General features: G+C 42.7%; 1 protein-coding gene across 2 annotated transcripts in view; it reads right to left on the bottom strand.

The window, feature by feature from the left end:
* SPARCL1 (SPARC like 1) overlaps positions 1-23,102 on the bottom strand; it is a 28,186-nt gene extending 5,084 nt beyond the window's left edge. The window contains exons 1-9 of one of the 2 annotated variants that reach the window (XM_054031141.1): positions 22,984-23,102; positions 10,184-10,250; positions 10,004-10,057; positions 8,870-9,052; positions 5,846-7,108; positions 4,337-4,406; positions 3,401-3,540; positions 2,709-2,829; positions 319-455 (exon numbers count right to left, since the gene is read on the bottom strand). In XM_054031141.1, the coding sequence (XP_053887116.1) occupies positions 319-455; positions 2,709-2,829; positions 3,401-3,540; positions 4,337-4,406; positions 5,846-7,108; positions 8,870-9,052; positions 10,004-10,057; positions 10,184-10,237 (2,022 nt within the window). In that variant the 5' untranslated portion in view covers positions 10,238-10,250; positions 22,984-23,102. The remainder of the gene's footprint in view (positions 1-318; positions 456-2,708; positions 2,830-3,400; positions 3,541-4,336; positions 4,407-5,845; positions 7,109-8,869; positions 9,053-10,003; positions 10,058-10,183; positions 10,251-22,983) is intronic. The other variant, XM_054031142.1, reaches the window with a different exon arrangement.
* Between the last annotated feature and the right edge of the window lie 2,640 nt (positions 23,103-25,742).

The raw sequence follows: 25,742 nt of genomic DNA on the forward strand, positions 1-25,742 counted from the left end.
AGAATTTGCACCAAAAATCAGTTTAGAAGAGTTACAGTTATTTAGGTGGGGAAGAGAAATGTATCATGTAACCTGGGTATCTAATGAAAACATACAGCTCACATTCTAAATTTCATATACTAAATAGTCACAAAGAACTTCGCACAACCAATCCACAGACTAAGAATTATTCACAAAAAATCCCAAACTGTTCGCGGACATTTCACTAACAGAAAAAAGGGGCAATGTTTATTAAGTAAATTACGTGTCACACATGATTTGCCCAGCTCAAGTGACATGGCTGCAGCTGTGTTTTATTTGATAAGAACAGATACTCACTTTACTCCTCTGTTTGTCAGACAGAAATCCAGACCTGTCCAGATCACGCTCATAGAGCTGCATGAGGATGTTCTTGAGCCAGTCTCTCATCCGGAGAGGGAACTGATCCACTTCATAGTCCGTGCAAGGAGGAATGTCTGTTTCAAACCACAAAGGATTCTAGTCGCATTATCAAGAGGTGCATTAAGTCCCCAGATTCAAGCATCTCCAAGCAAAATCTGAGTCTTACAAACCAAATGTTCAGCTCAGCCTTAAATTGGCATCTGCTTTTGTGATGTAAAATTGGGAATGCCATTGTAATTTTGTGCTGCAGCTATTTACAATCACACTTTAGGTTACTTGGATGCCCAGTTCCCTGATTATCTATGTAAGACAGTTGCTTAGTTGTCTGTGTGAATTAAACTCCCATCAGAAATAATTATGAGCACAGAATTGCACCAAAAAGTATTTTTACTTGCAAAAATGTGCCCCTTACCGTCTTTGGCCCTAATTCTGCAAATGCTTAAACATAATGCTTAATTTTAAGCATATGAGAAGTCCCATTGACTTCATAGGACCTATTCAGAGGACTACTCCTATGTCTAAAATTGAGCATATACATAGTGTTTACATGATTGGGGTCATAGGGTATGTCTACACTGCAGTTGAAGGTGTGATTGCAGCTTGGGTAGGCACACCAGCACTAGTTTTAATCTAGCTAAATTAGCAATGGCTAAAAATAGCAATGGGAATGACTGTGTACCTGGTGGTTAGAGCCCTCACATGGTAGATCCAGGATCCAGTCCCCCTGCTCCAAACTGGAACAGCTTCCACAGGAGAGATGAGGGTGCCCCCCATCAGAGTATCCCAGAGCCCAGTGGCTGGGGCACTCACCTGAGCGGTGGCAGATCCCAGATAAAATTCCTTCTCCCCCTCTGATGGATGGGGAGCATACACCAGTAGTTGCCCACCCCTTGGTGAGTATCCTAACCCCAGGCTACAAGCTAAGAGGGGGGGCTTCCCCCTCACTAAAGCAGCATAGATGCCTTGCACCAAGAGACGGTTTACAGCTGAGAATCCCAAGCAGATGGAGGCACCTCCCTGAAGCCCAAATGTGGATGCCTATCTCTGAGAGAGGGGCGGAGCTTAGCAAACTTCCTTTGACTTGGCACCTCCCATTGGCTAGCTTAGGCATGGAGTTGACTAGTGTTCTGGCTTTTATGAATCCCATTCTAAGGCACCAATCTCTCTCCTTTCATTGTATAGGTGCCTGATTTAGGCTTTGTGAATCCAGTGCTTTTCTAGGCACTTAGAAGATTGGCGGGGTGATGTTCAGCCTGCCCATGCCTGCGTTCCTTTGTGAATCTAGTCCTTAGTCTCTTTGTGCCTTAGGTTCCCATCTGTAAAATGGGAATGATAATTCTTCTCTACCACACAGGGGTAGTTGTGAGGATAAATACATTAATGACTGTGAGGTGCTCAGATATTATAGTAATGAAGGCCATGTAAGCACCTTAGATAGACAGAAAGAGAGCCAGAGATGGTAACTGGAATGGAGGAGGGCCCAAGGCATATTGCAGGTAGAAAAGTGCTTGAACCACAAAGGTAGCCAACAGGGCCGGTGCAAGGATGTTTTGCACCCTAGGCAAAACTTCCACCTTGCGCCCTCCCTCCTCCCCGAGCCCTGCGGCAGCTCCCCCCCCGCCCTGAAGTGCCCCTCCCGTGGCAGCTCCCCCCCCCTGGCCTGGGGAGCCGTGCGGCAGCTCGCCACCCCAACTCACCTCTGCTCTGCCCCCTCCCCGAGCCCTGCGGCAGCTCCCCATCCCCCCCCACCCTGAGGCGCTCCCCCCATGGCAACTCCCCTCCCCACCCCAGCTCCCCTCTGCTCCGCCTCCTCCCCGAGCATGCCGTTGCTGCTCCACTTCTCCCGTCTCCCAGGCTTGTGGCGCCAATCAGGTGTTTGGCGCTGCAAGCCTGGGAGGGAGAGAAGCAAAGCGGGGCGGCGTGCTCAGGGGAGGAGGCGGAGCAGAGGTGAGCCGGGGCGGGGAGTTCCCCTGCGTGCCCCCCCCTTACTTTCTGCAGACGGCCCTCCCTGCCCCAGCTCCCTCCGCCTAAATGCCGGCGATGACTAGGGTGGCCAAAGATCCGGCTGCCGCGGTCGCTGCCGAAGAAAATGCCACTCCCCAAATCCTAGTGCCCTAGGTCGCCTAATAGGTTGCACTGGCCCTGGTTGCCAGGGCTTTTGTGCAGCTTATTATAGAAAATGGACCTGTCTAGGGTTCTGAGCTTATTTCTAACTGGTCACTGATACAAAAGAAGGATGTAGGACAAGAGCCTATGTCCAATGTCTAGATACTAAGATGATGGGCCCTGTATATATAGGTAAATTATATACTTAAATAGAGCCTTACATTTGCAGTATCCCATATAGTCCAAATGCAGCTGGTGTCCCATTTTTGTCCCTTCAAGTTTACACTTAGTACCAAAGAGCTGACATGTGCCATCGTAGGTTTTATTATCAGTGCCACAAACCTAGATAGCAAAAAAAAATCTCGTCAATAACACTGTCAGATCATATGAATATTAATGACCAGCAAATAAAACACATGGCCATTGATGTGTGAGTGCTCAAAGGAAAAGGGTGCTGGGAACTTCTGAAAACCATCCCTTTTATTTAGGCATCAAAATATGGATTTGGGTGCCTAACTTTAGGCATCCATGTAGGAACCCCATAGCAACTCTGTTGGAAACATAACTAAATAGTGTCCAAAATACATAACCCTGTGTATGTGTTTGCACATGCTAAAACCTCACAGAGGCAAATGTAACTTTTAATTTTATTCTTGGAGTAGCTGTAGAGTTATTGCTGAGCAATTGTAATTTATTTTTTATTCAAGTAGTGTATTGATAGTTCTAAATCCCATCAAATAGCAATCAAGAATATTTTGGGTGAATTCTGCCCTTTGGATATATGATTATTAAAATAATTGGGAACTATTCACAAGCTCCCTAGAATTGCACTAATTAATGTCAGAGGAATGGGGTATCAGGCAAGTGCTGCAGTTAGTTCTTTCTGTGCTTGTGTACTCCATGGAATACTTACATGCTCATGATCATTAGTTGGAGGGCAAGCAGCCGGATCTTGGCAAACACAACTAAGTTTTTCTTGTTCATCTGCTTGGCAGACCTTGCCTCTTTTACAGTGGAAGTTCCTACAAGGATCTAGAAAAATATCAGACCAGCCTATTAGAAGAAAAGGACATTAGGGCTGAACTGAGTATTTGAGCCAAATGTAACTGACAACCGTATTTAAACCAAAGTTGAGCAAATTTCAAAATATACCAAAGCTCAGTTCCGATAAGCACCCAAATGTTTGAGTGTTTATCGAAAGTTTATCAAAACACAGTTGAATCTCTTTAATCAAGAAATCTCATTAGAACAAGATTTTTAGTACTTACTGGTTGCAGTTGGACTGGAAGTATCTCCTCCTGTCATTCCCGCCTCATCCACCCCCCCCCCCAAAAAAAAAACCCCAAACCCATTCTCAGTAGTTTTATATTTATACTTCCCAGCCCAGGTCAAGCAGTGGAAAAACGTGAAAAAGAACGAAACAAAAAAAGTTTAGACTCAGTTTCAGTATTTGTTTATGGTGAAATTTAATATCTGTTCTTGTTGAATCCAAATCATGTTGCCATTTCATGATTTAAATCAAACTAAGATCACATCCTCCCCCAAGGTGATATGTTTCAGTGGAAAATAACTCCAACTTTTATACAGATGTCGCAAAAAGCAAGGGTTCTGTCTGCGACTTTTTTTTTACCGTTTTTACAATTCTTTCAACATTTAAATAAATAAATCCAAGGGCATGCAGAACAGATTCTTCCTTGTACACAACTCAGTAATATACAGGATCAAGTGCAAACAAAATTCAGTCATGTGAAATCACATCATGAATACAGCAGAAAAAAATCCACACAGCAAATTCCACAGCTTGATAGTGTTAGTAGTATTCTAATTGCTTTGCAGATAGATTACTCACTGAGAAGAACCTTCAAACGGCTATCACTGGAACTTCCATCCTCATTATATGAACTGCCTGTCATCTTAACCTTTACAATCACAAAAACAAAAGTAGAAGTTATAATAGATCTCTTGAAGGGAAAACACATTCAGCCAACATTTGCCTCCAGCTACAAATGTGCGACTTCATTGACTTAATTTAAGGTAAAATCTGTTCCAGTGCTGAAAAAAATACAATCAATATTTCCTTTTTCCTAAATACACCGCTACCTCGATATAACGCGACCCGATATAACACGAATTCGGATATAACGCGGTAAAGCAGTGCTCCAAGGGGGCAGGGCTGCGCACTCCGGTGGATCAAAGCAAGTTCAATATAACGCGGTTTCACCTATAATGCGGTAAGATTTTTTGGCTCCTGAGGACAACGTTATATCGAGGTAGAGGTGTATATGAAAGGACAATACCCCCATAGTAGGAGGTAGCCCTGTTTTCAGAAAAAGATACGGTATAAAAACACTAAAGCCCCAGTTCAGCAAAGTGTTTAGGCATGTGCTTAAGTCCAACCTATCTACAAAACACAAATACATACTTAACTGCTTTGCTTAGTAGAGATGAATGGCTGAATTGGGACCTAAGTCCCTATGCATGCACATTACTGAGGCCAAATTCTATTCTGATTTACACCTGGCATAAACACACAAAGTCAATGGTACTCCACTAGCTATAAGTCAGTGAAAAATCTGTCTCAAAGAGTCTATACCAGAGGTGCCCAACCTCTGTGACACCAAGGGCCCTAATGCAACTTGTCAGGAGCTGAGGGCTATATCTAATTTACATACAAGTATAATACTTAAAAATGAAAAGTAAACTTGTGCAACTATTGTATAATATTTGCTTGTGCTTAGACTGTATCTTCCTTTATAGATTAATACAAATGTATCAAGAATTAACCAATAATAAAAACTTGAAGTGGATCAGCTATGCTCTTATGCTGCAGACACCAGGGAAAATGAAGGATTGTTACCTATAATATGAGGACAGTCTAATCTTAAAATACATTGTAAACAACAAAAACTGCAAGGCATTCACAGAGCAATTAGAGAAGGACAGTAGATGCCTTTTAGAATCATTATCTCTCTGAGCCACATTTACATGTAGGAAACAGCAGTGGTTTATTTTTTAGGACATTGATTTAATCCTCACTCACAGAGCAGACATTTGTTAGATTGGTATCCTGGTTGAAATTCACTATCTGTGTTCACAATGAAGACCTGACTCTCAAAAAACACTGGAAATACACAAATGTATAGTGTTCTGGTACTACTAGTCCAATCAGATCATTGAAGTAAATAGTTACATTGAAGATTGCTTTGTGTGATGAATAAACTAGGATGAAATATATCCCATTGATGTGAAAAGGAAGATTTGGATAAAGAACCCTGTTTATATAATTTATGAACTCTCTTGGACTTAAGTTTGGCTACAGCTTTACTTTTTTATCACCCATATTTTTTAAGACACTTACATTATCTTCAGGTTCCATTGTGTTCACACTCCTTTGCACAAGGCTGGTTATTTTCTCATGTTCCTCATGGTCAGAAATGGTTGGCTCATGACTATAATAGTCTTGTTCAAAGTGAATGAGGTGTTTAATGTTGATATTTTGGTCATCCTCTGTCTCATTCATCACCATACTTTCATCTTCATCCTTTCCTTCCCCCTGCTCCTCAGAACTGATGCTTCTGTGATCATTACTTTGAATTTGTTCACCCTTGTGGTAGGCTGCTTCCTTTTGGCTTTTGTTGAAATCATCTTCTTCACTGTCAGCATCATTATTAGAATCATCATCATTGTTATCATGACTGTTGTCCTCAACATTGCTGGCCTCCATATATGCAGCAGCTTTTTTTAGATTCTGTCTTTTCACCACTTCCTCGTGGTCACTAATGATCTGGGTATTGTCTTGGAACCTATCTTCATCCTCCTGGCTTTGCCACTCAGCATTCTGATCTTGTTCAGTACTTTTTGGTGAGATAGTCACCTCTTCTCCTTTATGTGACTGTGTTGGGGTATTATTCTCCTCCTCCTCATCTTCTTCTTTTTGGTCAGCCTCTTCAAATTCCGCATCCTGCCTCTTAATTATCTGGAGAGGCTGATTGGCATCTCTCAGCATTTCATCCGATTGGCTGCTATCTTCATTCTGCTCACTCCTGTAGAGATCCTCTTGAATTTTCACATGGGCTTTTTGCCTCTTGTCTCTGTAGCCAGTTTCATCCCATTCCTCTGTCTTCTCCTCCTTCTCTTCCTCCTCCTCTTCTTCATCACCTTCACTGTTGTTTTCAAATAATACAACAGGATTTTTATTGTATTTCCATGTGTCCTGTTCCTGACTAACAGTGAGACCCTGCCCTGGGTTTTCCTGATCATCCTGATCGTCACTAGCCATATTGCTTTTCTTAATGTCATTCTTGAACTGATGCTCACGATTAGATTGATGGCTGCTGCTTCTCTCAAAGACACTCTCCTGCTTGTCAGAAGCCAGCATTACACCCATGTTCTGAGCAAGGAAGTTAATACGCCCTAAGCTTCTTTTCACTTGATGCTCACTACTGTTTCTTTCCTGACTGTTAGTGTTCCTATGCTCATCCTTGTCTTCATCATCCATCATCAATGCCTGCTCCTCCCTGTCACTGCTGCTCTGAACTGAGAGTAAATCATCATTGCTGTTCATATACTGCTCAGACTCTGTGTTTTTCTTCTTTGAAGATTCAGAAGAAGTATCTCGAACCTTCCAAAGAAAAATGAATGTTTATTGAACAGTATAATAGAGACTTCATTTTATAACTCTATTTCTAAGTCAATATTTAATATACTATTTTCACTTAATACATAGGATTAAATGTATCAGTGCATAGATTAGTGGGACTCCCTGTGACATCAGTGGATTTGTGGGTGCTCAGCAAGTTTGACAATCCATCCATTTTTTTTGGGGGGGAGGCTGTGATTTCCAATGGAGTTAGACACCTAAATCCTACTGAGACCTGATAGGAGTTGGATCTCTGACTTATTTAGGCTCCTTTGGAAATCTCAGCTTAGATGCCTAAATATTGACTAACATTAGATCCTGTATTTGCAAACATTGTCAGCAGTAATTATCAGTTATCCTAGAAGATAAATACTGTGCTAGCAGTAATAGCTTTGGACGAAATGCTCAACAGGCAGGTTGGGAGGAGAGGAGATTAAAATACTTGACTAGGTATCTTCCTGGGTAGTGAACTGTGCCTTATCATTTCAGGATCACCATATCTATCCTGTATGATGGTGATACAGCTCTGCTTCCTTGCTGAGTTAAGCAGGAGTCCCATTTGATTTGATGGCACCAGCAATACCTTCCCAAAACCAGCTGTGAGCATCAATGTGTGCATTGAGGGGATGATCCTACAACCAATGAAGATAATGGCAAAACTGGAGGATCAAGCCTAATGTAAGTGTGGGACCCAAGGGTGTAAAGTGGGAGTGGGAGGAATGATTGAATATCAGAACTGACCCAAAGCTTTTTACTCTACATTGACCTGAACCAACATTGGACCTTTTTAAGATGAAAAAAGTATGGTTTAAGGATCCCATCCATCTCCTTTCATTTACCTACCAGCCAGGGAAAGGAAGGAGCTGAGAGAAGGTCATGAGGGAAGTTTAAGATGTTGGTCACTCTCAATTATCTTCCCTACAGCCCTGCAATAGGGAAGTCTCTTCTGTTGGCAGGGTCTGCTAAAGAATTACAAGTAAAGGAGTTTGCAGACCATTCACATTAACATGTAGAACTCTTTATGTTTTTGTGAACCAAGTCTCCAGACCTTCAGAGGTTTGCTTATCACTAAGCAAAACCATAGAGCTTGACCCTGATCCTATTTAAAGCCCAGACTTCATTGCTCTCAATGGATTACTCATGTGCATGGGATTACTGTATTTACAAATGCCTAAGCTACTGGCAAAACACTCCCATTGACTTCTGTGGGTACAGGATTGGAACCATTTTATAATGAACACTTAATGCTATAGGACTTTGTGTGACTCAACTGCATTCTATTTTGTAAAGCCAAGCTGGTATCAAAAGTATTTCATTAGTATTTCATTTCCTCTAACCCAATGCACCTTCTGATACAGTTGGGACTGTATGAAATATTCAAAATGAAATTCACAATTCTATTTTTTAAATGGGGAATAAGTACATCTTTCCTCAAACATACTATTTTTGAGTCAAAATCTTTTGGCATTAAACTACAAAAATTTGCATATGCATTTTTGCATATTTTGACTGTAAACTGGTTATCTTGCAACAGTTGAATAAAAAGCAAAATTTCTATGTTGCAAAATGGTCAAGACAAAATTAGTGCAATGTTTCATGAATGTCATTGACATCTTTTCACCTTTTTCTACAACATTAGTTACAACACACTCTCTATATGTTTTGAGCTAGGCAATTTTTAAAGGAACCATATGGGAACTTTTCTGGTTATGTGAAAACAAATAGCTGATTTAGGAAATGTACCTGCAATTGACTACCATTATAGGGAAACTGGTCTGCTATAAATGTTGTGTATTTGCTTGCAACTAGTGAATCACCCAGTATTGGTACTGCAATAATTTGTCGTGCTGCAAATGTCTTCTCTGTATCTTGTTTCTCAGAGACAGTTGCAGCCTGGAAATTGTCTGGCATGAACCTGAAATTTATCTGAAAAAAAAAAAAATTAACTGTACTGTAAATTGTTCTGATGGATACATTATGAAATACTAAAAGTCATTTCCCCCCCCCCCCATAACCTGTAAAACAATCCAGAACACCACGTGTAATGGTAGGTAACTTACCTGGAAACACGTTAGGAGCAAGACATAACTCATGATAACAAAAGATAGGTGGAGGGAGGCTGGATTTTGCATTTGGTTCTACAAAAATTTGGTTGGGTTTTGTTTTTACAAAACATAACAGTTAGTTTGGCACCAGACTTCATTTTTTCTGAACCACCAAAGTTCAGAGGGTGGGGGAGTAAGAGACAGAGGTCTGGTTTGGGCCCATCTCTAAATATAAAAGCATGAGACAGAACTTCAATTGGTGTAAATTTACACCAGAGAATAGTCTAGCTCAACAGCAGCATTCTGCCCATCTTGGATGAGACTCACCTGTTTCAAATCTGAACAATCAGCAATAAAAGCTACGTTCGATCAAAATGACATTTTCATGTACAGTAACTGTTACGATACCTTTGAGAGTCTCCACTCTATGATTGTTCATATAATACTTTCTCAGTAGGGCCCAAATCCTGCTAGCTTTCCCAGGGGTGTGTGGGTAAGGCAACCAGGATTTGACCCTGGGTTTGATCCACTATTTCCTACAATAAATACACAGATATAATGTTTAAATGTATTAATGGGTTGTGGGAATTTCTCCAAATGCTATGAAAACAGCTCTTAGGATGCATAAGAGACCTTGTCAGGATCTTTGAGCATGCTTCTCTGCCATTGGCTAACTGACATGTGAAGGGTGAGGAGTTTCATAGTAATTCACATGAGAGAACAACTTTACCTAAATGAATCTGTGAACAAATACATATACAGAAATGTGTTTCATGTATTGGAACTCAGTATTATATTGTGGTCTGGTACTTAAAGAAGAAGAAACAAATACCTTTTCTGAATTTTTCTGCCCACGGATTCCAAGTTTGTACATTAAAGGATAGGTCTAGAATAGAAAATGGGATTAAAACCTGCATATAAACAAAATCTTCAACAGGTCACTGGGAGACACAATGATCTCAATACATGAAAATTCAAATGCATGGTAAATGATAGATTGAAGAGAACTTACCGGAATAGCAAAAGCTGATCCCATGAGGCAAATGAAGAAAGTCACAGTCTTCATGTTTTCCAGGTCTCTAAAAGGACAATAATAAACACTAGAATGGTGGAATTTGGAGGTTTTCTTTCAGAAAAAGTGTGTCAAGGTTCGGTTATAACTATTTGAAGCTGTCTGATGCAAACCATTTAGTGGACATTTGGGTGGGGGGGCAGTTGGGGGAGGGGAACACAAATCAAAAGTCACAAAGTTCCCCCACAGAGTCTAGTAGTGTGTGATTTCAATGGAGTTGTGCCTGCTTATGCCAGTAGTTACTTTGGCCCAGTTCTTTTACAGTACGGTGTGTGACGGAATACAGGGTTGGGTCCTGGGGGGGCTCATGCGCTGTATTGTGAGACCAGCTCTTCTGAGTGCCCAGATTTTTGCCAAGTGGCCCCTCTGTCCAGTTCCTGGACCCTGTTCTGTGTCTGACACACTAACTGACTATATTTCAGAGTATAGTAACTGACTATAGACTCTTTTACAGCCACTGCTTCCTCCATTCCACGGATCAGCTTCTGGAAGGCCCCAGCTCTGTCCCTGCTCTGCTTGATTCAGACCTTTCCGACCCGGGACTTGAACATCAGTCTCCTACATCCCAAGTGAGTGCCTGGAACATCACGTGACTGGTTATTTGGATTGGGGTCTCTCTCTTTCTCATATATATATAGTTCATGAAAAACTGTGAAAGATCTTGGTTTTGTCCAGGTGCAGAATATATATATTTTTTAAATCTCAAAAAGTTCTATGGGATGGGAGAACCATTTCCTGCCCGGCTCTCGTGCTGACATCATGGGAAGCTTTCCTTGCTTTATTTATGCTAATGTCAACCTGTAAGCGAAACAGCTCATTTATTTTGCTTGCTGAGGTAACCTGCACAACTAGAACTTAAATCTTATACCTGTGTAGTGTATCTGTAGTGGCAGTTTGTGTGTGTGTAGCTACATCTGTGCAAAAAACCCCACAACCCTCTGGGGACTCAGTATTTTCTATTTCTTTTCTATTATCTTATATTTATTTCCCTTCTCTTATTCTGGTTCTTTTATTTTTTTATATGCTCTTCTTAGGCTTTCTCTCCACTTTCTCACCTTTTTTCTTTCCTCTGCTGCTTTTCTTCATATCTCAGCTTTCACTTCACATTTCTCTGCCCTGTTTTTCTCCCCCGTCAATCTTTCTCCAGACCTCACTTCTTTGATCCTTCCCACACCTTTTCCCATTATCTGTATAAATGGAGCATGTATTGCCCTATTTTTAATTAAATGAAACAGCGTCTCAATTTGCTGGTTGAACTCACTGGCACATGAATAAATTGGCTGTACCCTCAGTCAGTAAGGTTGGGAATGTCAACTACAATAAGCTTCTGAGACTCAGTGCATGGTATAAGAATATTATTTATCCAGGCAGTTGTTTGCCAGTGCTTGGAAAAAAACATCAAAGACCATAAGGAAGAGTTCCAGGCAAGTCTCTGTTCTGGGAGCTAGTTCATACAGTGAGGAAACAATGGCTTACATTGATTATTGTATTTAGTTTGGTAGGAGAGCATCCTAGCCACTACACCCCCCACCCCCGCACAGAAGGAATATCTGTTGGAAGTTGCTTTTGTGTTGATGTTTTTAATTCCTTAATATCTACATTTTCCTCATAGTTTATACAGAACAAAACACTTCCTGAATATGTGCCACTAATGATGCAAACCTCCCCTCTCAAACCGCACAATTAGCCTCCGGTTGTAGTGCAGCATACTAAAGAGCTTCAATTGTCTGCCTAGTTTGCAGGGTTTCGCTTTTTCAGGTGCACTCAGTAGAGACAAATAGAATACAACAGACAGCACAAGGGAAAGCGTGTGAGATTCCTAACACATATCTGCATGGAAGCAAGTGATTCAGATCAGTGCTGTCCAAAGTCTTTTGTATTGAGGGTCACTTTGGCAGCATGCCAGAAACACAAGGGCAGAAACTAATTTACATGTGAATTTCCATACATTTTTTTTTTACATGACAGAGCCCTAGTATTTGTTTGCATTTCAGTATTTCTTGGTACAAGAATCAAGGAAGGATCAAGTGTTATCTAAATAACACTTCCTTCCTTGATTCTTGTACCAAGAAATACTGAAATGCTAACTAGCTGTTAGAGCACAGGACTGGGCTTCAAGCAATTTGAGTTCTATTCCCATCTGACCTGCAGTGTGGCTTTGTGTCTAAGTTTTCCCATTTCTAAAATGAAATTAATGACATGGACCTTCTTCTGTCAAGGGCTCTGAGATCTACAGAGGAACAGCACTAGATAAGAGATGTATTATTATGTCTAGCTCCACCATGGACTTTGACTTTTCTGGGGTTTGATTCTGCCACCTTTACTCAAATTAAGCCGTTGTTACTGGAATGAATGGGACACAGGGAAATTGTGACTCATTATCAGTAAAATGGGGATAATAGCACTTACCAACTCACAGAGGCCTTTGTGAGGCTTAAATCTTTATCATTTGAGGCATTTTGAGAGTCTTTGATGGAACATAGGAATTGCCAAGCTGAATCAGACCTGAGGTCCATCCAGTCCAGAAGCCTGTCTGTGACAGAGGCCAATGCCAGATGCTTCAGAGGAAATGTAAGAACCCTGCAGTAGGCAGATGTGGGATAATCTGACTCCCCCGCCCGATGTCAGGTCATCCTGATCTCTAATAGTTGGAGATTGGCTTAAACCCTGAAACATGAGGTTTAATATCCCTTCCAAAATAAAGATAGTGTAGAAGTGCAAGTATTATTATTATTTGCCTTTGCAAATTCATCAACAATAAAAATCTCCAGTTGATCAAGTTGTGTTTCCTCAATAGTTACAGAGAAAGATGGCCTGGGCTGAATTAGATCCCCACCCGTGCATTTTGAACCTCCCTGCTCACTGGGCACTCATATGCCTTGGGTCCCATCATTTATAGCTTTACCTTTTGGAAGCAGTTCTTATTTAGCGCCCAATTCAAAGTGCATTGAAATAAAGGGGAGCCATACCTCTTACTTTAGTGGGCCCTTAGTTTCTGCATCAATAGTAAACTTTTCAGAAGTGGCTCAGGCACTTAGGAGAATAAGGCCAGGTGTACACTAAGAGCGCTTTGGCTGTATAGCTAAATGGGTATACTGAGCCAGCAAAGCATTCTTAATGTGGACGCAACTTACATTTGCAAAACTGGGCTTTTGCTGGCATAGGTTATTCTGGCTTCCTACAAGTGAAATAAACTATACCAGCAAAAGTGCAGTTTTGCTGGTATAACCACGTTTCTGCTCTGGAGGGATCACACCTCATCACCCCCCCTGACTGACCTAGGTATGCCAGAAAAAGTTTGTAGCGCAGACCAGATCTTAAGTATCATAGAAAGTCAATGGGTGTTAGGAGCCTAAGTTCCTTGAGCTACTTTTGAAAATGGGAAAATTGGCTTCTAAGTGCTTCTGAATTTTTGCTCCAGGCTTTTTGGATCTCTAGCACCATGGTACAAATCAATATGGCTCTGTGGACAACAATGGAGCAACCCTGAGTTACGCCAGCTGAAAGGACTGGCCTTTTATGTGGACTTAGCGGAATGGGTTCCATAGTAATAACTACAATGTTACCTTTGTAGCTGAACAGAGTGTGATAGGCTCTATTTTTCCATTGGCATATTGGGATTATTTCTGTGGCGCAGCTGTAATTTTGACAGCTATTTTCATTGTAATGCAGCACTGACATCAGCCCTTTTTAGCACATACAGACATTCTAGGAGAGGTATACACACTACTGAATTCCAATATCTGATTGATATTTGTGGGACGGAAAAACTTGTTAATGAAAATCTACCTGGGCATGAAAAGAGGTAAGACAGTAAACAGAAACAGGCCAATAGGACTGGATTTTACCAACTGATAATTTATTGCATTGACTTTACTGCATACAGAAACAAGTTATACTTTCCTCTACTTGCTGTAATTATTTATTTTATATGAGATGTGTAACATACGTTCATGTTCCTACAAATTATAAGAACAATGGGAAAACAGATCCCTGTTGTGATATTTGGGGATTAACTGACTACATCAGAGACTGGTATATTACCCTTAACAGGCACAAAACAGACAGGCTTAAGAACATAGGGTGAGAAAATCAATGGGACTTGAGTGCGATCGGCGGCAGCTCTAGCGCTGCTTCATTCTATGGCGGCAATTCAGCGGGAGGTCCTTTGCTCCCAGAGGGAGTGATGGCCCCGTTGTCGAATTGCCGCCGAACTGCCGGACATGTCGCCCCCCTCTTCATTGGCTGCCCCAGGCACCTGCTTGCTATCCTAGAGTCTGGAGCCGGTCCTGCCACCTGCTTGTTGGTCAATATTTATCCTTACAGAGTTATTCCATTAAAATCCATTCAGAAAGCGTTAGGAATTTAGGACTAAATCCTCACTGCCTGCCTGTGAATATGACGCATGATTTTTTTTTCTTTTAAAGGAGATATCCTATCTCCTAGAACTGGAAGGGACCTTGAAAGGTCATTGAGTCCAGCCCGCTACCTTCACTAGCAGGACCAAGCACTGATTTTGTCTCAGATCCCCAAGTGCAGGGCTGGCTCCAGGAACCAGCCTGGCAAGCAGGTGCTTGGGGCGGCCGCTCCGGAGAGGGGCGGCACGTCCAGGTATTCGGCGGACGGTCCCTCACGCCTGCTGGGAGCAAGGGAGCAAAGGACCTCCTGCCAAATTGCCGCCGCAAATCGCGATCGCGGCTTTTTTTTGTTTTTTTTGGCTGCTTGGGGCGGCCAAAACCCTGGAGCCGGCCCTGCCTAAGTGGCCCCCTCAAGGATTGAGCTCACAACCCTGGGTTTAGCAGGCCAATGCTCAAACCACTGAGCTATCCCTCCCCCCATCTTTGGTGGCTATGTGTCCCGTGTATTAGCTTCAGCAGCCATTACATGGGAGACATAGCCAATGGACTTCTGCAGCTTGCAGATCTGTGGCCTGTCCTGTCCTATCCCAGAAGTCCTTTCTGCACTACCGCAGATAGAGCCCACAAGGAGCATGGCTCTGTGACATGTAGGTGGGTGAACATTACTATTCCGCTGATTCTCTGTGGTTTGGGACTCCTGTGCCGTGAATGCACATCATTCCTGCTGCTCTTCAGCCCCAAGAGGGAAAGAAGATTTGTGCCTTGAAAAAATATGTGGGAACTGGAATGCTCATCCTAGTGTAGGAAAAACAAATCATCAGCTGATTTAAAAAAAAATCAGGCTTCTCATTGCAGCAAACTCTTACACAATTTTGGTTACACTGAGATGAAGGTACCGTAGGGTTCAGTGGTATCTTCCTGCTCAAACAACTCCACTGAAACCATTGGGGCTGCAGAGTACGGTACTATGCACATGAGAATCTTGCCTGATATTAACTGTGCACTAAAGCTCCATCAGCCAAACTTTTAATTGTAAGCATGTGCATAAGTGCTTTGAATTGGGGACTATAATTCTCTGAATTACACCACATTGATTTTGTGATGACTTCAGTGTACATTAAATAAATAATTGACATGCATTTGCTGATCAATCTGTTGTTATAATGTTCTAAACGAAAGACTTCCAGATTCCTGCACGGTGTGAGAGCACTTCCAAATGACTTTCCCCTGATGAGAGAAAAGGGTCACTGTCATTTCAAATTTGGCCCGCGGTTTAGACTTTCTAAAAACAGGCCGATGTAAACCGTAAAACCAATATAAATATTTCCATCAAAAATATTCCAGGGGGAACAAGTTGAAAAACAAACATTCTCTTGCAGTCTTTGCAACCCAAATGTTGCAGCATTGCACTAGTGCAGGAGACTTTATAAGTGCAATTGACAAAAGGCTGCCTATAAATAAAAGGCATGGGGGCAACAAAAGGGGAAGCTGACATTTTCATTGTCCAAGCTGAGAGGAATACAATGAGCATAAACACTCAGAATTAAATTATATATTAAAAATTAATTCACAAGATCTTTCCTTCTCTCAGTGCAAATGGGTCAGCTTTATTTCTCCAGTTTATCTTTAGAGCCCTCTTAAAAAAATAGTACTTCTTAATTCTACTAAACTTTCCATTTTGCACGATAAATGATCTTTTAAATGCCGCTGAGATTTTACTGGGAATGATAATCAGGTAAGTATTTTTGTATCAACTTTTCTCCCTTAAGAATTAATTGTCTCATGCCCTTTGGTACTGTGCAGTGTGCACAGGGACTTGCACAATGGTAGAAAAATGGGCAAGGACAACACTGTAGGGTTTATCTCCTAAAGCAAGTTTTAATATAAGAGTCACTTTCCTAAGCTGTCATGGGACTCTCTTTCTCTACTCTTTCATTGCCATGACTACAGTGAGCCCCTGCTACGCACAGCAGAGTAAACAGCTAACATTTTTGGACTAGCAACATGAAATAGTAACAATACCTCCGCTTGTGGGGTAGAGAAAGAAACACCAATAAAAAATCCTTTTTTTTGTCTCTGAAAAGGGAAGACATTTGGGGCTTTCCTCCTTAAATCTAAAGCAGGCACTGCTTGTCTGGATTATATAACACTGGGCTCTTGTGGTATTCATACAGCTTTGTTTAAAATGGAAAAATCCTTTTTGGCTTCTTTTGACATTGCTATTATGGTGCTGCTAATTAATTAATCAATCCGTAATGGCCATTTCTCAGTAGTCTTCCACATAGAGGAGTTAAAGAGCTGAGATGAAGCCAAAGATGCTTTCATGCACTTAATCCAGTCAGAACCGGGTACATTGGGCAACATGAAACTATGCTGAAGCTGAATCCTGCAATCCTTCCCTAGCTGAGTAGTCCTGACTCTCATGAATACTCATAGTGAGGTCAGTGGGACTGCTTGCATGAATAAAGATGGCTGGTGTGAGTGAGGGATGCAGCATAAGGTGGGAGAGCACGTGATACCGAACCCTGAGTTAGTGTCCACCGTGGCCTGTGATCGGCCATTCGTCTTTATGTGGAGAAAGTGGGTGAAAGAATGTGTGAAATCACCCACTGATCAATAGTTTTTAAACCACTCGTTGGTTGGATGTTTACAGCCCATTTTGGTTGGCCAATGTGCAAGCAATAAAATTTTTTATCCTGTAATGCAGGGGAGGGCAAACTACGGCCTGCGGGCCAGATTCGGCCTGTCAGGGCTTTGGACCCGGCCCGCGGGATTGCTATCTCCGTGGTGCTGCGGGCCCAGCGCCACTCCCAGAAGCGGCTGGCACCACGTCCCTGCAGCCCCCTGGGGGGGGGGTAGGGTCAGAGGGCTCCGCACGCTGCCCTCACCTGCAGGCACTGCCCTCCGCCGCTGCCATTGGCTGGGAACAGGGAACCACAGCCAATGGGAGCTTCGGGGGAGGTACCTGCACGTGAAGGCAGCGCACAGAGCCCTCTGCCCCCTCCTCCCACAGAGGCTGCAGGAATGTGATGCCGGACACTTCTGGGAGCGGTGCGGGGCCAGGGCAGGCAGGGAGCCTGTCTTAGCCCTGCTGCGTGCCGCTGCCACCCTGGAGCCACTCCAGGTAAGCGGCACTGGGCTGGAGCCCAAACCCTGAACTCCTCCTGCACCCAGCACCCCAGCCCTGAGCCCCCTGCTGTACCCTGCACCCCAACCCCCTGCCTGAGCCCCCAACCCCCTGCCCTGAGCCCCCTCCTGCCCTCCGCACCCCCACCCGCGAGCCCCCTCGTACATCCCGCACCCCTCCTCCCCCAACCCCTTGCCCTGAGCCCCGTCCTGCACCCTGCACCCCCTCCTGCACTCCGCACCCCCTGCCCTGAGCCCCCTTGTACAGCCTGCATCCCTTCTCCCCCCTTGCCCTGAGCCCCTTCCTGCACACCGCACCCCCTCCCACACCTCGCACTCCCTCCCGCATCCCAACCCTTTGCCCCAGCCCTTACTACATTCATGGCCCTGCATGCAATTTCCCCACCAAGATGTGGCCCTCGGGCCAGAAAGTTTGCTCACCCCTGCTGTAATGCATATTAGCTAACTGGTTTGCCATCCAGGGGCCAGACCATGAATGGCTTTTCCTTGGCCTCTCAGTGCAGAGGCAGACAAGAAGACTCCTCTCCACTCTTGCACAGCTGTGCAAGAGTTTCCAACAATAGCAGATTCTGTGGAGCTGATTCTGGCCTTGCAACAGCTCCTATGGATTTTTCCCGTAGTGTATAGGGGCTGCGAGAAAATTACCCTGGCACAGAACAGGTTAGGTACTGTTGACATTAGCAACTCTGTTATTTCTTCTTGCAATCTTCAGTGTAGGAGGTATGCCTAGGCAGGGTTGGAGGGGACAGATCAGGGCAAGATGGGGCATATATGCACCACTTTGCATTACATGGGATTCTGGGATGCAGAGCAGCCATTAGGCAGCCCAGGCAAGACTGCCATAGGTTAGAGCAGCCAGTGGGGCTACTCTACATCACCCTGGGCGTGGTCACACAGCACAGAATCTGTCCCTATACTTTCTATATGCTTGGGGCACCATCTGCCTGCTTGAGGTCCAATCTACGTGGTTCTTTGTTCCTTGGTGATATAGAGCCAGAGCGTCCCCTACTGTGGGCTGTGGCATAAATGATACAGTCTCTCCTCAAGAGGTTGATAGAGACTCAAGATTGGCCAAAACCCTGAATTAACACACACGCACACACACACACACATTCATGCTCACACACCCTACACTTCAAATTCTGCATTTGTTCCCTATCCCTAAAATGGGCTGAACCAAAAGTGCTTTGGGATAGTTCATATCTCAACTATGTAGCTTGAGCTCTTTCCTAATGTGTACAAACCATGTATATGTCCAATGTAACTCTCACCTTGGCCATGATATCTACAAAATACACGTCAATGACTAGACAGCTGGTGTGCTGTGACCAGTGCTGATTACGGTAATAATTCTGACTGCACTGCTACCTTGTGCTACCCTATCTGTTTGCTATATCCCTCTGTTGTCTCTCTCATCAGACACTTAGTCCCACACCTGCATTAAAGTCAGTGGGTGCAGCGGTCTGCCTGCGCAGATGACATTGCAGGACTGGGGCCTTAGGAAGCTTTTTGGGGGTAGGGACAACGTTTCCATTATATACATGTCCAGTGCCTAGCAAAATGGGTTTCTGATCCTGACTGGGGCCTTCAGGTGCTACAACAATACAAACAATCATAATGCAATGTTAATGGGAACACCACCAACAAAGCGAAAGCAGGCCAGGAAAGCATAGCATGTAGGCATGAGTTCATATAAATATGTATATAAAAACAACCCCCCACGTGCCTACCAAACTGACTCATGGCGTGACCTTACTATCTGAATTCTTGTTCGACCTCACCTCTTTCCCATTTACCATCTGTCACCTCATCATTCCACCATTGCTAAAAATTAGGGCCTGATCCTGCAAACTATTATGCACACTAGTGACTTTACACATGTGAGTGGCCAATGGGATTATCCACATGAGTACATTCATGTGTGTAAGTGTTTTCAGGAGTGGGCCTTTAAGCCTTGATGCTGTAAAGTCTTACGCAGGGGCTTAATTTTACATACTGCGAGTAGTCTAATTGGGACTAATAATGCATATAAAGTTAAGCAAGTGCATAAGCCTTTGCAGGATCAGCACATTAAACTGTAAGGCCCATATCCTCATAGGTATTTTAGGTACCAAACAACCATCAATTTCAATGGGCTAAATACCTTTGAGGATTTTGGCCTATGGTCTTTGGGCAGGATTCTTGGCATTTAATATCTCTGTAAAGTGCCCACAACACTCTGGCAAATAAATATGGAAATAATAATAAAAATAATTAATAATAAGGTGCATCATATTCTGATACAGCATCACTCAGTTTGTACTTGACATTTCTGATGGTGTTTCAAGCCTCAAACTCTTTGCTGTGGCAGAACCCAAAAAACTGCCTTTTCCCCCCAGCTGAAAAAGTGTCTGAAGTTTGAGTCTGACCAACATGGTAGATTCTTCAGATTAGTGTCCTCCAAAATCAGTAAAGGAAAACAAAATATTCCTCAGCTCATGGGTCCTATCTTGAGGGAGGTAGTGCAGCTTGGGAGATCAAGATGAAATATCATTACACAGCCCTCTTATCTATGGTCAAAACTGAATCTTCAGGAGGGCCCCTGGAATGCTGTTGCTATTCAGCATAGTTTACAGAAGCAAGGGAAGGTGAATTACATAGTAACTTCATTCCATCTGCCCCCCACTGTAGGGCACTGTCACTGGCTGAATGGCCTTTTGAAACAACCTGGGTACAGCCTTGCCCATGATTTGGCAGCTGTCTCTCAGCCTAGCTGGTGAGCTGGCAACATGAGGCCAATTACACGCAGCTGAGTGACCTCAGCTGAGTGTAATGGGGCTTAATTAGACTGACCCCCAGCTGTGGTGGTGGAGTAAGGTGAGCACTGCTTAAATAGAGCTGGGCCCTTAGATGAGGGAGAAGTAGAATTTCTGGTCCTTGGGGAGGGTGTGGAGGAAGTAGTTTGGAGTTGGCTGTGGTTAGACAGTAGAGCTACAGATACAGGGTTAAAGCTGGGGGGCCTGGAGTGGAAAGGATCTCTGAGCTAGGGTCTGTGATGAGCAAAAAAAAATAAGGTGTGTGTGTGTAAGGCCAGCTTAAGTAATACTTGAACTCCTAACAGGAATAAGCCTGGGGGAATCAGCACCCTGATAAGGGGGAAGAATTGCAGTTGATCTCAGTGAGGTGAAGGACCCAGATGGGGTGAAGGAACCTGTTTTAGCTTACAGCTGAGTCCCACAAAGGGACTGAACTGTTGTGTGAGTTGGCTTGAGAGCTGAGTTACAAGGGAATCTGGGGAAGAGACCAGCTGGGAGTAGGCCACCAGAGGAAGATGTGAGAGGTGAAGTCTTAGGCAATGGTGTGCCTAATGAGTCCCATAGCATTTATAGGAGGCATGAGATTTGCTTGATGCATAGTAGAAATGACATAGGGCCTCAAGGTTAAAGGATCATAAGTGGGAATCTCAGGGCTCTAATAGTAAACTGGAGGATCACCTCAAATTATTAAGATCCAGTACTCTTTATTCAGTGGAACACAGTTATAAATATCAGTATCAGCCACAAATGTTGAGATTCTGGAACATTTTCACTTATCATTTGAACAGTCCATAAAGATTCCAAGCATTTCCCAAGATATGAAATGTTCAAAGGATCAGATGCAAGAGATATCAAGAAATCTGTAAATTAAACAAAGTAACTATACCAGCAGTGGAAGGGATCCTCCTGCTGGGTTAACAACCGATGAACTGGAAACTTTTGATACACATAGAAAGATGCTTCCATTTTTTGTGGTTTATCTTAATATATAATACGGCTCAACTCTGCATGACTAGGTGTTTTGCCATTGACTTCCATGGGAGTGGAATCAAGCCCTAATTATCTAAGCACAACTAAAGAAAATATCTCTAAATAGAGACCCATAGGAGGGGGAAGAGAATTAGTTTAATTCTGCTGAGTTGCATTGAATCAATATGACTATTCAGAGTTTGTGGGTTTGGGCCAGTGGAACTCAGCCACGATGCAGCACTAACGTATTTAGCCTTTTTGTGGGGAGTAGCAAGGATGCAATGTTTTCTGCAACACCCCTTGCTAACTGGCTGCAGAAAACTTGTCCTAAGAAATTATCACTGGTAATATCTCAGTGCAGGTTGGTCTTTGTCCTTAGAAGCGGGGGGGAGGGATAGCTCAGTGGTTTGAGCATTGGCCTGCTAAACCCAGGGTTGCAGGTTCAATCCTTGAGGGGGCCATTTAGGGAACTGGGGTAAAAAAATCTGTCTGGGGATTGGTCCTGCTTTGAGCAGGGGTTGGACTAGATGATCTCCTGAGGTCCCTTCCAACCCTGATATTCTATGATAAGAAATAAAATGTGGAGCATTCTAGATGCCAGCACATCAAACCAGGGTTGATAGTTGTACAGAGAGCAATAAACATTAAACCTTGACCTCTCTCTCTCTCTCTCTCTTTCCTTCCTAACTTTCTCGGTGTTCTGTGAGTGCAGTGGGAATAGGGTATGTGTGTCTACGAATAGGTAGGAAAGTGGAGAGAATGGAAAGGAGAGAGAGAGCATTTGGATCTATATAAAAAAGATGAAAAAAATCAACTGGAGAGTCTCATATAAATCTGGAGGAGCAAAGAGTGTTCACTAGTTTCTAAGTCATTGCCATGGCTGCATTGTCTCTGTGATAGGATTGTATAACAGAACAGAACAAGCTGTTAATGCATGGAAACTTTACAGACAAGATCTACATGGATCATCCTCTGTAACGGTTGGTTCCTGTAATGATTCAGCTGTAATTTGTTAATCCCTTTTTATTTCTGTTCCACGAATCACATCATATATTTCAAGCCTCCCCAAAAGTTCTCAGTTCAGAACATAACTAATTATTGAGCTTGATTCTGATCTCACATGCAGCAATGTAAATCAGGAGCAATTCCAGTGAAATCATACCAGTGTAAATCCAAAGTAAATTGGATCAGAATCAGGCCTGGTATATTTAACCTGCTTCCAAAATACTGTAATCTTCTTACTAGACAGGGCATTTTAGACATTGTGCTGACAGAAGTGGAACAAAGATAAAAATGAAAAAAAAGTTGCGTTACCACTGTGTTCCCCCTGTGCAAACTCTGAAAAGAAATTTATTTAATTGTTTTTGACAAAGCAGCTATCCCACTAGTATCTGCCCTGAGTATACCCAAAGGCTACAGACCAATACACACAATCAGAGAAGATATAAGTAGTAAATGTAGTAAAATTTACCTTGACTTATGTAGCCAAGTCCAGAATTTATTCAGTAACAAGTTAGAAAATACCCGAGGTTGAAATTGCAGCTGAGCCCTTTCTCTCTGGACCAGCCAGGAGAAAAAACTTTGACAAAAACCCAGAGAAACTCTATAAATCCCTTCCCCTTTTATCTCTGCCTCTTTGCCTGGAAACTAATTCAAGCCTATTGGAGTTGAAATTCTGCTGCTCTGTCAACCAGTCAGTGTCTGAAGTGTGAGATGAGAATTCAGCGTGTTACATGAATTTCCCCCCCCCCCCCCAGCAATGAACCATAATAGTTCTTGTTATAAATTTTTGCAGTACTCAGGGGGAGGGGGGGAGACATCCTCATGTGCAATTAGTTTCAATAGAACAAGACAAGACTCCCCTCATATGTACTCCTATGGGTATGATCATGTCAAGTTTTCCAATATTGGGCCAGATCTCTAGTTAAATTGGTGTAGTTCCACTGAAGTTAACACAGCTATGCCAATCTACACTAGCTAAGAATCTGGCCAATTAACTCTAATTTTCAGGTTCATAGATTCTAAGGCCAGAAAGGACCACTGTGATCATCTAGGCTGACCACCTGCATAACACAGGCCATAGGACTTCCCTGAAACATTTTCTGTTTAACTAGAGAATGTCTTTTAGTAAAACATCCAATCTTGATTTTAAAATTGCCAGTGATGGACAATCCACCACACCCCTTGGCAAACTGTTCCAATGCTTAATTACCCTCACTAGTAAAAAAAAAAAAAAAAAAAAAAAAAAAAGTCTTATTTTCAGTCTGACTTTGTTGAGGTGTTTGGATCTTGACTGTAACCCTGGATTGACACTTGACTAACAAACGGCCAGATTTGACTCTCAGTTGTAGCAGTGGCACTATTCAGTAATACTGCTGCAGCCAATGGAGTTGCACTGAAATCCAGTAAGGTTCAAATTTTCATAAAAAGGACTTTTATTTCTTTATTTTATAAACATTTGAAAGTTTAAAATTGTAGCGATATTTGTTATCAGAATGTAGGAAAATAAGATATAGCAATTTTAGATGCATCATTGCATGAGTGTGTCTCTAAACAGATTTATTTAGGTTGATTGGATTGGCCAAAGTATTGGTAATGGTGCATGCAGCCTTTCATCTTTAGGGTCCTGATCCAAAGCCCATCGAATGTAATAGATGTCTTTCCATTGACTTCAGTGGGTTTTGGATCAAGCCCTAGTTCTTCATTTCCAATATAGTCCATAGAATTGGTGACTGAATCAATTGAAATTCAAGAACATAGGATGCATTTGTGTTCCCTGATTGGATGTGCATAACTCTGAGGATCAGGTTTTCAGTGCAAATATCCGTGGTTATGTCTTGTTTCCGATATTCTCTTAAAATCTACTCTTGCTGTGAATGTTCTGCTAGTAAACTCTTTGCTAGAATATTTGGGGAAAGCAAACATAAAAGGGGTGTGAACATGGTCAAAACAAGTTCTAATGAAAATTAAAAAATTCTAATGAATATTTACTTAAGTATTTGACCGCTCTGTTGAAAAATATTTCCTTTTCAGCAAGGTAGCAAAAGCAAGCTAAGAAAAGACCACCCCTTGGCTTCAGCGTAGCAAGTTCAGAGTTCTCTCTGATCAACATGATGTGCAACTCCTTCTACTCACAAGCTTCAAATGCAACTTCCCCCATCTCTGCACTTTTTCTGCTTGCCTCTTAATACACAAAGCCCTTTCCTCCTGGCCTGACCGCTAGGACAGCCTTTGCAGGGTGAGGCAGGATCTTTTTCCTTATCCCAGTGAAGAGATTCAGTGCCTACAGTCATTTTGAAGAGTAACTCGTTAAAGAGATTCTCCCCCATTTACCAGGATCATTGTGTTACTCATTCAGCAATAACTCCCTAACTCCTCCTGCACTTACTGATATCCATCCTAGGATCCTCTCTGTTGTCATTTAGGACAATTCAGAGTGTGACAAAAACTCTGGCCAAAGTCTTTGGCATAACCACAACTTGCCTGTGAGTCATGCAGCAGCAGCAGTTTGAGCACAGCTTAGTTTACTGCTCCATACTTCTGAAATGCACTTGTATGGAATGGAAGTCATGCTTTCTGTGTATCTCTTGTTGCCGGGAGGGAAGTTTGTTTCCATGGTGAGGTAACCCTGACACAGTTGGCCAAAAATGGTCCTTTGAAAAAAGGACAAAAGTTCTTTGGCTATGGGCTGTCAGTCTCCAGGGCGTACCATGTAGCTATTTTAAAAGAAACAGCAAATGGTCCAATTCAGCAGATTTGTGCTAGGAATGGTAAGATAGACTGATGCATTCTCAGGGGCTGTTGTGAAGGAGAAGAAGGTTCTCCATCTTTACAGATGTGGAAAGAAAAAGGTTTAAAACAAAACATTATGTTAAATGAACCATGTTGGCATATATATAAGGTATATGTCAGTATGAACATGATTCATTTGACATATATGTAGAGGAAGAGTGGAGGATGAAAGGAGTAACAACAGCTCCTCCCATCTGATTAGTGCACTGGCATTTGTGCCTGTCAGAGGAACAGAGATCACATGTTGAAAGCAAGGGGTGATGTTATACAGGGATTTGAATACAAAGAGGTAAATGATGAATTAGGTTCTTTGGGGAAAAGGGTGTTAGTGGAGACCAGTGAGGCTAGAGCTGACATACACATGTTTGTGACAAAATAATAGCATTTTAATCAGTTTAGAGCGAACTGTCTTTAATGAACTCAGGACAAGGAAAGTGC

The sequence above is a fragment of the Malaclemys terrapin genome, chromosome 5 (assembly GCF_027887155.1).
Source record: "Malaclemys terrapin pileata isolate rMalTer1 chromosome 5, rMalTer1.hap1, whole genome shotgun sequence".
NCBI classification, from domain to species: domain Eukaryota; kingdom Metazoa; phylum Chordata; order Testudines; family Emydidae; genus Malaclemys; species Malaclemys terrapin.